The following is an 11,669-nucleotide window of genomic DNA, read 5'->3' as shown; positions in this document are numbered from 1 at the left end:
TATCACAGTGAGTCCCATTGGCTTCCTGAATTCCCAAGAGCATTTCAGTTAGCATTCTGCATGGAACTTTCCAGAATACATTTGGATAGAACTCATGGAAGTTAATATTTCCCCAGGCTCTATGTAGCCCAACATTCAGAAATGGAAGGAAATTTTATCAGTAATTAACCATATTTCTCTTTGAAATATGAAATATATTTCTCTCTGTAAACAGATATTACTTTGCATTTTTCTTCTATAGATCTCATGTGTATAGAATGTGAAACAGTTTCTTCTTTCTATAACTGCTGAAAAGATAGAAATACACCCATCACAAAATTTAGCCAGACTGCTTTGACTGAGTATTGTTTTTTTTCTCGACATATTTATGAAAAAAGTCTGCTGTTGGGCTGTTTTTATATTACCATCTCTCAGGAAAATGTACATGTGCATGTTAATTTAAAAAATTAAATTAAATTAAGAGAAGGACCATGGAACTTGTATAACCTATTCTCCTGAATCCCTTAACTTTTCTTGAGCATATGTGTGGTAATTGAGGAGCAAATAATTCATTCATTATCACTTTGGTATTAGGGAAATAACCTCAACTTTTCTTTAGACTGTAATCAGATAGGTTTTTTAATCCTCTTGCATTGGAATGTAGATATTGATCAAAGTAATACTGTAAAGAAGATGGACCACATGACTGAATAATATTTGGTACCCTGGCTAAATTATATTTTACTTCAATGAGAGAGTAGGAATCAAGAAAAGGGCGGTAAGTTAGTTTTTTTAAATATAAAAGCATCCATCTGCAATTAGGGAGGTAATCATTCAGGAAGTGGAATTTGAGTTCTGTTTTTATACTCCGGCATGCCTGGTGCTACCACATGAATATGACTTCAGATTAAATATGAATTAGATGACTGATAAGGTTATTAAAGGCTTGTCACATGAGGAATCCCAGAAGAATTGTCCTAAGTAATCTGTACCTTTGTAGTCTTCACCTTAATGTTCAAAGTAGATGAAAACTTCACCCTCCATATTAAGTAGGTTATACGATTTCTAGTCCTTGCGTGCTGAGTTTATGTCCTCTGCAGTAGTCATTTTGCTACGTGTCTAACTAGCATTTGCATGTCTGCAGCTTTGATTCTCCAGAGCAACCTTAAATCTCTGTAACAGGCATAAAATTTCAGCTTTGTGCTTCTAGTTTAAGCCTGGGACTTTCCTGACGCCACCTCTCTTGAAGGAATCAAATTTGCCTTCTTGAGGCAGAATTATGAATTCGAAAGCAAGATGGTCATCTCAAAGACACTTCTTATTTAAATAACCTCTCAGGTTAGAAGTGCCAAAGACTAAAAACGGCAAGAAATGACACTCTTGGCAGGGATGAGGGAAGCATAACTCCCTTGCCTCCTGTCCTCTTCCTGGTGGGCAAGGGCACTCACTCTGACTTTGTTTTAAAGTGCCTGGAGCCAAAGAACAGCTGTCAAAAGTTAATGATATGTTACCACAAGAAAGATGGATTCCAAGGTAGACCCAAGTAAATTGCCATGCAGTCTGTGTGCTGGCTGCTGCCCGCTCAGCAAACACACATCCCCTTCCATTCAAGGGCAGGGAGACCTTGCCTGCAAGAAAATATTACTCCTCTCTCTCATCTATCTTGCTGTGGCATAATTTTGAAGGATTCCCATGATTATCTCTCCCTTATCTTGTGAATACCTTGCAATCAACCCTGTTACCATTTCCCACATTTCAGCCCCTTTCCTGCTCAATTTTTGCAGGATTGGTTTCCCATCTTACCTCCCTTTTATATCTTCCTCAGTTCTACAGTCTCCTCACATAGAGGGTCACTGGCCAGATGCCCTAAAAGCCAGATCTAGCATCTTATTGTGTGAGATCAGTATAAAATATATACTTGACATGGGTGCAAAGGTCAGCCCCTTCAATTTAGTCTCCTTTTGATACACCTTTGGAAACCTGTGTTCATTCACAGTCAACACACATCACAGTTAATACACATCCGTAGCAGTAGCAATGTGTTCTGAGTCAGGGAGATATGTAGTGTAAATAGAAACCAAAAGGACTGCCATCAGTTGTTTGTCCCATTTAGTTCAGTGGAGCTTGGGGATTTCTCTCTGCTCAAATTACAATTGTGTGTGTGTATTTGTGTGTATGTGAAATAAAAAGGAGGGAAAGGTAATTTATAAAATAATAGAATTTGAAAGACATTAAAATTTTGAAGCTTTTTATCTTAGCAAAGCATTCTCTTAGACCATTCTTGAGGCCTTTTTCTTCTTAAGATGCATGTCCCAGATTTTTGAAATAGAATCTCAGCTGGCACATGCCCATAATCCCAACAGTTTGGAAGGCTGAGGTAGGAGGATTGCTTGAGACCAAGAGTTTGAGACCAGCCTGAGCAACATAGCAACACCCTGTGTCTACAAAAAATTTAAAAATAAAAAATTAGCAAGGTATGATAGGGCTTGCCCCTGTAGTCCCAGCTACTCTGGAGGCTGAGGTGGGAGGATCACTTGAGGAGGTTGAGGCTGTAGTGAGCCATGATCATGCCACTGCACTCCAGCATAGGTGACAGAGTGAGACTCTTGTCTCAAAACAAAAACAAAAACAAAAACCTAGTATAGGAGCGTTTTCTTTCTTTTGATTATCATACTTAAAGCTTTCCAAAATTGCATACTACAGGCTAAGTCTTGGAATTGGTAATAAAATACATTTGATTCAAAAGAAAGGAGCAAGAAATAAAAACTCCCACAACTACGACATGTGCACTATTAAATAAAGATTATAATATGATGAGGCATATTTTTATAGTTAGATCAGTTAAGGACATCAGAAGCCTGTTTTTACTTTAAGTTTGCTAATGGTCAAAATGAGTAGTAACTTGACCTTTCCACATTTCTATAGAAAAATACTAAAAATAGTTTGAAACATAGGTCTAATTTACTTGTAATCTTTTTTAATGGAGGCTTTATTAGAATTTAATTCACATCACTTACTATCTTTTCTTAAAAAGAAACTCCTGCCTCCCTAGAAACTTACAACCAAAATAATTTCCCTGGTATTTTTTCAGAGTTTTATAAAATAAGTTTAACACTTTTCTTTGCCAAGGTTTATTCTTTTGAGGGGTATGGTGGTGGTGGTGGTTGTTCCCTAAAATATGGAGAGACAGTTTTCAGGCTTATAGTTAAATGTTCAAAAGTAAATTTAAATACTTAGTGATCTATCACAGAAACAAAGAACTGAATACTGAATGTTCTCACTCATAAGTGTGACTTGTACATTAATCACATTAGAACAAGGGAGGGGTTGGCAGTTGCAGGACACTGCCAGGGGAGGGGAGGGAAAAAATAAAAATCACCCAGACTCTTATTACTCTGTGATAATTAATGAAACATATTAATATAATTCAGCCAGTTTTTCCCTCATACATGTAGCATACAAAGTACTTTATAATTTACTTTTTATTATAACATTCCCCTACACGATTTACTATTCCTTTATAACATGATTTTTAATTGCAGCATTGTATTCAATTGCATGAATATTCTATAATTTAATCAAGCAATATCTAGACAGCTTTTTTATTATGAATAATACTTAAACATGCTCGCACACAAATCTCTGTGCTCATTTTTAAAACTTCCTTAAAATAGATTCCTAGAAAGACAATTGCTAGGTAAAAGGTGTAAACTATTTTGAAGTTTTTGTTACTTTTTTTTTCTCATTTTCTGTGCAAAAAGTGTCTTATGTATCCTCCAACCACAGTGTAGAAGGCCAACTTTCATTTCCTTCAGACTTTTTACTTGTCTTGCTTTAATCTCATTCTGTTTCAGTGCATATTCAACTCAGCTTCAAGTTTGTTCTTTCTCAAACAAGATTTGATCATGCATTGCACTCTTTAATGTGTTACAGTTGTTTCCTGTTAATAAGTGCCCCAAATCAAAACTCTCTGGGCTAATGGGGAGTTGAGACTTCTCTAACTGCCAACTCACTCTGACTTCTAATTTTATTCATTGTGTATTATTTCTCCTTATGAACTCATACTCATGCTTTCTAGATTACTTTTCTTTCCTCCGATAAGTGGCTCTTACCTCAAAATCAGTCTTTAAATGCCACTAGAATGATTTCCTCATTAGTTTTCTGTGTCCCCTCTCCCACCTTCATTTCTCTCCTTAGAGGCTGCTCAGCACTTAACATAGCTCATGTATTAAATAAATATTTTAATTTGTCTCAGGATCTGTGCCCATTTTTTTATTGCTCTGTAAAATGTGTTTTTCCTGTATCTCAGATGTGTTTTGTTTGCATATTGACATTGCAGGTTCCTGGGTGGTAGAGGCTGTTTCTCCCAATTGTGTCAAGTCCAGTGTACGTTACTCAGCAGACAGTCAATAAATTAGGGTTGGCTAGCTGGCAGTTTTTCTTCTTAAGATGAATTGTGAAGCATTTAGCAGTTCTTAAAATATTTCTGTACCACCTCTTCCCCAATTCTTTAAAATATAGCCATTATTTCTTAATTACCTCTGTAATAGTGAATAGTTTTTAAATAATTGGGGGAGGGGTGGTACTAAAGTATCAGGATTTTACCCACTATGTTCCCAGAATTTAGCCTCTTAATCATTCTGCTTCTTTTCCTTTAGCCTTCTCATCCACTGAATTCTTTTTTTTTTTGAGTTGGAGTCTCACTCTGTTGCCCAGACTGAAGTGCAGTGGCCGCTCCTGGCCACCGCAGCCTCGACCTGCTGGGCTCAGGTGATCCTTCTGCCTCAGCCTACCGAGTAGCCGGAATTACAGGCATGCGCTACCACACCCGGCTGATTTTTTGATTTATTGTAGAGATGAGGTCTTGTTGCCCAGATGGGTCTTGAACCCGTGAGCTCAGGCTATCCACTCACCTCAGCCTCCCAAAGCACGGGATTACAGGCTGAGCCACCGAGCCCGGCTCCACTGAATTCTTTTTACAGGCTTTACTGCCTTCCACTGAAGCAAGCATGAGGGATGTCACTGTATGCCAACTCTGTGAGAAGGCACATTGGTACCTTTTGTGCTCTGCCTCCTGAGCCTTTTGCTCATCTTTTTACTTCAGCTTATCTGAGTCCATGGACTTTCTGCCCAGAAAGTCTAGGTGCTACTAGGCCTCCACCTAGGACACAGTTGGATAAACACAAACTTGAACATCTGGGGGCGAATTCACACCCCAAGAGACAACCCTTAACTCAGGTGAAAGTCCTGAGGTACATTCTATGTGACTCTTCAGTGAGTCCCTAGCAGAATCTAGCCCATTTCCAACAAAAGAAATAAAGGTAAGCATGGAGAAGACCCCATGATCATGGAGAGGTGGGAATTAAGTAAAGCTTCACACACAGCCTTATGTGTGAAGCACATGGTTAGCCATGTTGCTGGTGAATGATAATTAGGGTTTGAACTGTTTACTTTTCTAAAATAATGGCATCAAAAATCACTGTAGACCAAGTGTAGTTCCATTTGCCAGTAGAAAACCAGACTCTTATTTTCTATCCGGAGTCATGAAAGGAAGTTCTATTTGCAGGCAAAAAATTAGGAGGTCAAAAAGTTTTCTCCCAAAACCATCTTGAAGTACTTGATTTTCATACTCTCAAGGTTTGAAGCTTCTGTGGTTGGTGCAAAGCACCAAACTAGATGCGGGGAGCACAGTGATGTGTAAGGTATGGTCCTTATTTCTGCCAGACTGGGAAATTAAATGCCCACACCTGTGCAAATGCACATAATTGGAACACTGTTGGATGCTCTTGGGTGTTCATGGAAGTTAGGTCAGCCAACACTGACAAAGTGTTTGTGTGTGCGTGTGTGTTTATGTGTGTGTAGTATTTGAGCCAAACTTTGAAAGATGTGAAGAACTAGCCAAAACCAATAATTTGTCTACTTAAACTTATTATGAAGATAACTTTAAAGTTATCATGAGTGACAAAGGTATCAATTGCTTGGAAAAGTATAAAATACTTTATATTTTATACAAATGTAAGATATTGATAATGGTAACAATAATATTATTTCTAGAATGGTTAGATTATAAGAATATGAAATTTAGGATTTAAACTGCCAGTGGTATTTATTAACTTGTAGAATAATTCTAATCTCAGTTAATCAATATGTTTTTAACATAAGCTCATACTTGAACATAAGGTCTAACTATCATTTGAATACATTTAGAGAGTCACCTCAATATAAAGGTGATTTCTTAAAATATCTTAACAGAATCTAATATTTGCCTGGAGTTGTTTCCTTCTGTTCCTCTTAAGAATCTTTCCTACTATAAAGAACTCTTTACATGAAGCTATTTTGAGAAGTGAAATGCCAAAATATAACTCCAGTGTAGTCAAAGATACAGGCCCTGTTCGAAGACCTGTATCAACATTGTAATTAGAAAAGTGAATTTTATTTCAAACACAATCAGTGAACACTGACTGGAAGGAGATGTGTGGTATGTTTTCAGTAATATGGAGTACATTAATATTTGCAAAATGTGAATTGTGGAACTATTTTCTGTACATCCGAGGTATTTCAAGGAAAGAAATTAACAGCAGATGTTACACTGAATAGCAAGGTAGCATGAGTTTAAGAGTAGTTATTCTACAGGGTGTCTCTTTATTTTCCAGTGTCAGGAGAAAATTGTTATTAAACCCTAGAATTAAATATATTGTGCTGAGTCCATTTACATCTTATGGAATAATTTCATTTGTTCTGTACTAGCTGACTGGCAGAGAAATTGAACAATGTTTGGTGATATTTTAAAGCTGTAATTTCATCAGCAACTGACTTAGGAACTCTAAATATAAGTCTGGAAATAAAAGTATTATGTACTATCTCTGACTGCTCTAAGGTCTGAAATAGAACTTTTCCCCTGCTTCCCAGTGGACTCTTCCTGGGAAGTCAGTTGTCATCGTTCCCGTAAGTTTCTTTTCATCTTTAATTGTGCTAACATTTAAAAGGAAAACTGTGAAGGTTACAAAGACACATTTTTTTTTTTTTTTTTTTTTTTTTTGAGTGAAAGTCTCACTCGGTCACCCAGACTGGAGTGCAGTGGCCGCTTCCGGCCACCGCAGCCTCGACCTGCTGGGCTCTGGCGATCCTTCCGCCTCAGCCTTCCAAGTAGCCGGAATTACAGGCATGCGCTACCATGCCCAGCTGATTTTTTGATTTATTGTAGAGATGAGGTCTCGCTGCCCAGGCGGGTCTCGAACCCGCGGGCTCAGGCAATCCACTCACCTCAGCCTCCCAAAGGCGTGGGATTACAGGCTGAGCCACCGAGCCCGGCTAGGATACATATTTTAATGATAATTTAAAAAAATAACAATAGTAAGAATATGGAAACAATATAGAAATGTGGAAAGTAAAAAAGTATCTTTCACAACTGGAATATATCCCTCCATATTTTATCCCATGCATGTGTGATACCACTACATGCATCATATATGTATACGTCTGCTTTGTAGAAGAAGGCTATCATATCACTGATATTCTGTGACTTTGTTTTTTTTATTTTTTATTTTTTGAGTTGGAGTCTCACTCTGTCGCCCAGACTGGAGTGCAGTGGCCACTCCCAGCCACCGCAGCCTCGACCTGCTGGGCTCCGGTGATCCTTCGGCTCAGCCTTCCAAGTGGCTGGAACTACAGGCATGCGCTACCACACCCGGCTAATTTTTTAATTTATTGTAGAGATGAAGTCTCACCAAGTTGTCCAGGTGGGTCTGGAACCCGCTGGCTCAGGCAATCCACTCACCTCGGCCTCCCAAAACGTGGGATTACAGGCTGAGCCACCGAGCCCGGCTGTGACTTTGTTTTTTAACCTCAACAGTATATCATGATGTTCTTTCTGATCAGTACGTGTTGTCTTGTCTCATTTATTCCAAAAGCTATACAGAGTACTGTTCTATAAATGAAAAAAATTGAACCTCTGTTCATGAGCACTTATCACATATATGTCTATGTGTGTTTAATTCATACTTATTTTAAATTATATTCTTAATAGCTATACAGGATGTTTTAAATTGACATGTTGTAATTGTGCATATTTATGGGGTACAGTTTGATGTTTCGAGATATATATATTATATATATATAATATATATACATAATGTTCAAATCAGGGTAGTTAGCATATCCACCATCTCATACACTTATTATTTTTTATGCTGAGAACATTAAAAAACCTCTCTTCTAGCTGTTTTGTAATATGCAATACCTTACTCTCAACTATCATCACCCTGCTGTGCAATAGAACACCACAGGATTTGTAAAAAATTAAATTATGTAGCTGGGTTTCGGCCTTATTTGAGGCAAAGATTACCCCAGAGACTTTTTTTTAAAGCAATTTCTTTGTAACGTGTTTTTAGTGATTTTTTAAATATAATTTTAAACTATATATGCTTGGCTTTATTTATTAATCAACTTTAGACACTATGCAAGTGAAGCCAGGACTCCATTGCCAGGAGAGGCCAAACTCTTGACATTCTCAAGAGAAATGTTTTAAGACTTTCATAATTCTCCTGATTCATATGCAACTCTATCACTTAATTTCTCCCATAAAGTTCTGTTTAACTAGCATTGAAATTCTCCACTGGGAGGGAGAAGAGCATCCTACCACCCTAGCCTACCATATCAATCTTTAGGAAGATCTTTTTCAAAATACGCAAATCTTCTTTCCTACCCTCAAGTGGACCATGCTTACCTGACTGAAAATTACCGTGTGTAATTTCAGATGTTACTAGTTGGAAATATGTTGTACAGATCACGCAGAAGCAAAAAACAAGCAGAAACAACAACAACAAAAAAAACCCCAAAGTAAATATATATATAGGTTAAAACATTTAAGTGGTGAACAGTTCTTTTTTTTTTTAGGTTAGGCGTCATCATTGTCTGATTTCTTCATTTTCTATTCATTATTAGTCTAGCAGAGGGCTCTCCTTTTTATTCACTTTACAAGAGTTCTTACGTAAGCATTAAATTAATGAGTGGAGACTAGCCAAGCAAAGCAGGGATGTAGGTGCCATGACATGAAGAGCTCCCTGCTGAAATGAGGGTCTGCCTTCTGCATTCTAGACAAGGGCAGGTCAAATTTGTATTCAGCAAAATTACCGTCATGGGGCCTTCAGAGTTCACTGTAATAGTTGAAACTCCAAGCACTAACTCTGTGAATATCAAACCAAATCCATCATCTTTTATACCTTTAAACCTGATAGAAAACTCTTCAAGGTCTGTGATTCTGTCTATTTGAAGATCCACCTTGCCACATACAGTGGAGTCTAAAAATGACAGCAGCAAGGGCATGCTTGTCTGGAGGACTGATTCCACAGTGCTTTGACTTTTCTCCACAGCACCTGAAGGTGAGTGAAAAGCCGAGGATGAGAAGTACTGATGGAGTTCTTTGACTGTTTTATCTGCAGACTGCAGCTGAATATGTTAAATCTCGACTCCCAGAGGCCCTTAAACAGCATCTTCAGGACTACGAGAAAGACAAAGAAAATAGTGTATTGTCTTACCAGACCATCCTCGAACAGCAGATTCTGTCAATTGATCGGGAAATGCTAGAAAAATTGACCGTGTCCTATGATGAAGCAGGTATGTTTGTCTTTAATGTACACACACAACTTTTTTCCCTCTGCAGAAATTTTATTATAACCTTGGTTTTAAACTTGGGCCTTTTTCTGAGGAAGAAATTTAAGGGCAAACTGGATTCAAAGCTATATTGTGAATTAATAGTAAACATCTTCTCTGTTGTTTTAGTATCAGTACTTTGCCAGAAGAGTCTTGAAAATGGCTCTTAAATATTAAGACCCTTTAAATTTTTGCTCTTTTTTAAATGGAATTTTTATGGCCTTTTATCAGTTGTGTACTCCTAAAGTGTTATTTCAATTTTGAATACCTGCTGAAAACTTTTACATCCAATAATCCAAGAACAGTTATTTGATTCAAAAGTTGGTTTTTTTAAAAAAAATTTCAGGAGTTTTCTTTTCTAAAGAGGTACTACATTTTTCTTGGAGTGTTAAACTGAACTTGGCTTTCTTTTCCTTAGCAACCAGAGACCACCACACCAGAGACTTGATTTCACTGCCCACCATGAGCTCAGCCCATCCAAGGGAACTTTTTAGAGCAGCCATGGACACACCTCCTTATAACACCATTTTAATCTATTGCATGACTGTCAGCTAAAACCCAATTTTAATGGAACTTGTGTAGTATTACTTGAAATTATTAAAAATCTTTAATTAAACTTACACAGCAGAAATACCTTGATTAAAATTGCAATATCTCTCCTTCCATCTGAAAAAAAAAGTTGGAGGAAAAAATACAGGGAAATAGGTTTCTAATGGTCAATGTTTATAGTACTCATCCTTATTTTAATACCAGGAACTTCTGTTTTTATTTCCACAAGGATGTCTTTAGCATGTATCATATTTTCTTCATCATAATCTAAGCATGCTCAAAGCTAACATTTTTAACATTTGATTTCAAGTTTGAATAGCAAACAGGAGAACAATTTTAAAAAGTATACTACCTTTACCTAACCATGAATACAGTTTTTCTGGTTATTAAGCAAGCCAGTTACATCTATCCTCTAATCCCTTCTCATCTCTGTCAAGCAGCATCTGCAGTCTAGCCTTGCAGGATGTTTCTACCTCTCTGATTCTCCTATACTTTTTTAAAACTTTCCAGAGACATTGACTTTCTTCTGCCTGTTGAGTGATTAGTTATTTGTTCTATGTATTTATCTTTCAATATTCATCTCTTCTCTCATCCCTAATGGAATAAAGTAGAGATGTGATCAGTCGCAATCAAAATAATATTTAAATATTCAAAGCATCTTATAGATCATAGAACTCCTATAATCTACCCACTTCCTGCCCCTATAATCATTTTATGGTGAGGAAAATTGGAACTCATAGAGTTGCCTGAAATAATGTAGTTACTTAGTTGTAGAGCTGAGACTCCAACCTCCTAATTACTAATCAGGCTGTGCTTTTACCACACTAATGCATAATGACATACTAGACAGTTGGAAGAAAGAGAGAAGCACACTGGAAAGATGGGAAGGGATCGGAGATGTAGAAAACGTCGATCTTGCTTAAAGTCTAGCTGGGGAGATACAACTTACCTCTATGAGCTCTAGAGAAAAACTCTTGAGGAATGTGGGACTAAGTACACACTGTAATAGCCACTTAAAGTTAAGCCGAGATATGGAGTCAAGGAATAGTGAAAGTGGCTCAAGTTTTCCATGGAATTCTTTAGGAAGAGCATTAGCGTAAACATTGAAGGACAAATGGTGAATTTGTAAAAAGAAGAGAGATGCATTCTAGTGGATGAAGAGGTCCAGCTAGACCTCAAGGTGGGAATGAGTCATAGCTGCAACCTCCTACCGCTCAATTTTTTCTCTTCTTCAGGAATAATTTTTCACTCTCCTGTTCTGTTTTGAACAACTGCTAATCTTGAAAGGAATATTTGGACAAGACTTTTAGGGCAAATACTTTGGCATGGAGTTAATCTATCAATACACTCTGTAGCATGAAGCTATGGAAATAAACACAGGATTGAGCGTTAGAGAAACTAAATTCTATGCCTTTTTTCTAGCTTAATACTGATGTGATCTTCAGCAGGTTAACCTCTTAGGACCACTGTTTCTTCATCTATAAAGTTGA

The 11,669-nt window shown here is 37.3% G+C and overlaps 1 protein-coding gene across 1 annotated transcript in view; it reads left to right on the top strand.

The window, feature by feature from the left end:
• The first annotated feature begins 9,422 nt into the window (after positions 1-9,422).
• The window catches only part of PPM1L (protein phosphatase, Mg2+/Mn2+ dependent 1L), a 77,913-nt gene continuing 75,666 nt past the window's right edge, over positions 9,423-11,669 (top strand). Inside the window, exon 1 of the mRNA XM_021717332.1 lies at positions 9,423-9,594. Within this exon, the coding sequence (XP_021573007.1) occupies positions 9,558-9,594 (37 nt within the window). The 5' untranslated portion in view covers positions 9,423-9,557. The remainder of the gene's footprint in view (positions 9,595-11,669) is intronic.

This window comes from Carlito syrichta, unplaced genomic scaffold, assembly GCF_000164805.1.
Source record: "Carlito syrichta isolate Samal-C Ts95f unplaced genomic scaffold, Tarsius_syrichta-2.0.1 Scaffold309701, whole genome shotgun sequence".
NCBI lineage: Eukaryota > Metazoa > Chordata > Mammalia > Primates > Tarsiidae > Carlito > Carlito syrichta.
This window is presented reverse-complemented; position numbering and strand designations above follow the sequence as displayed.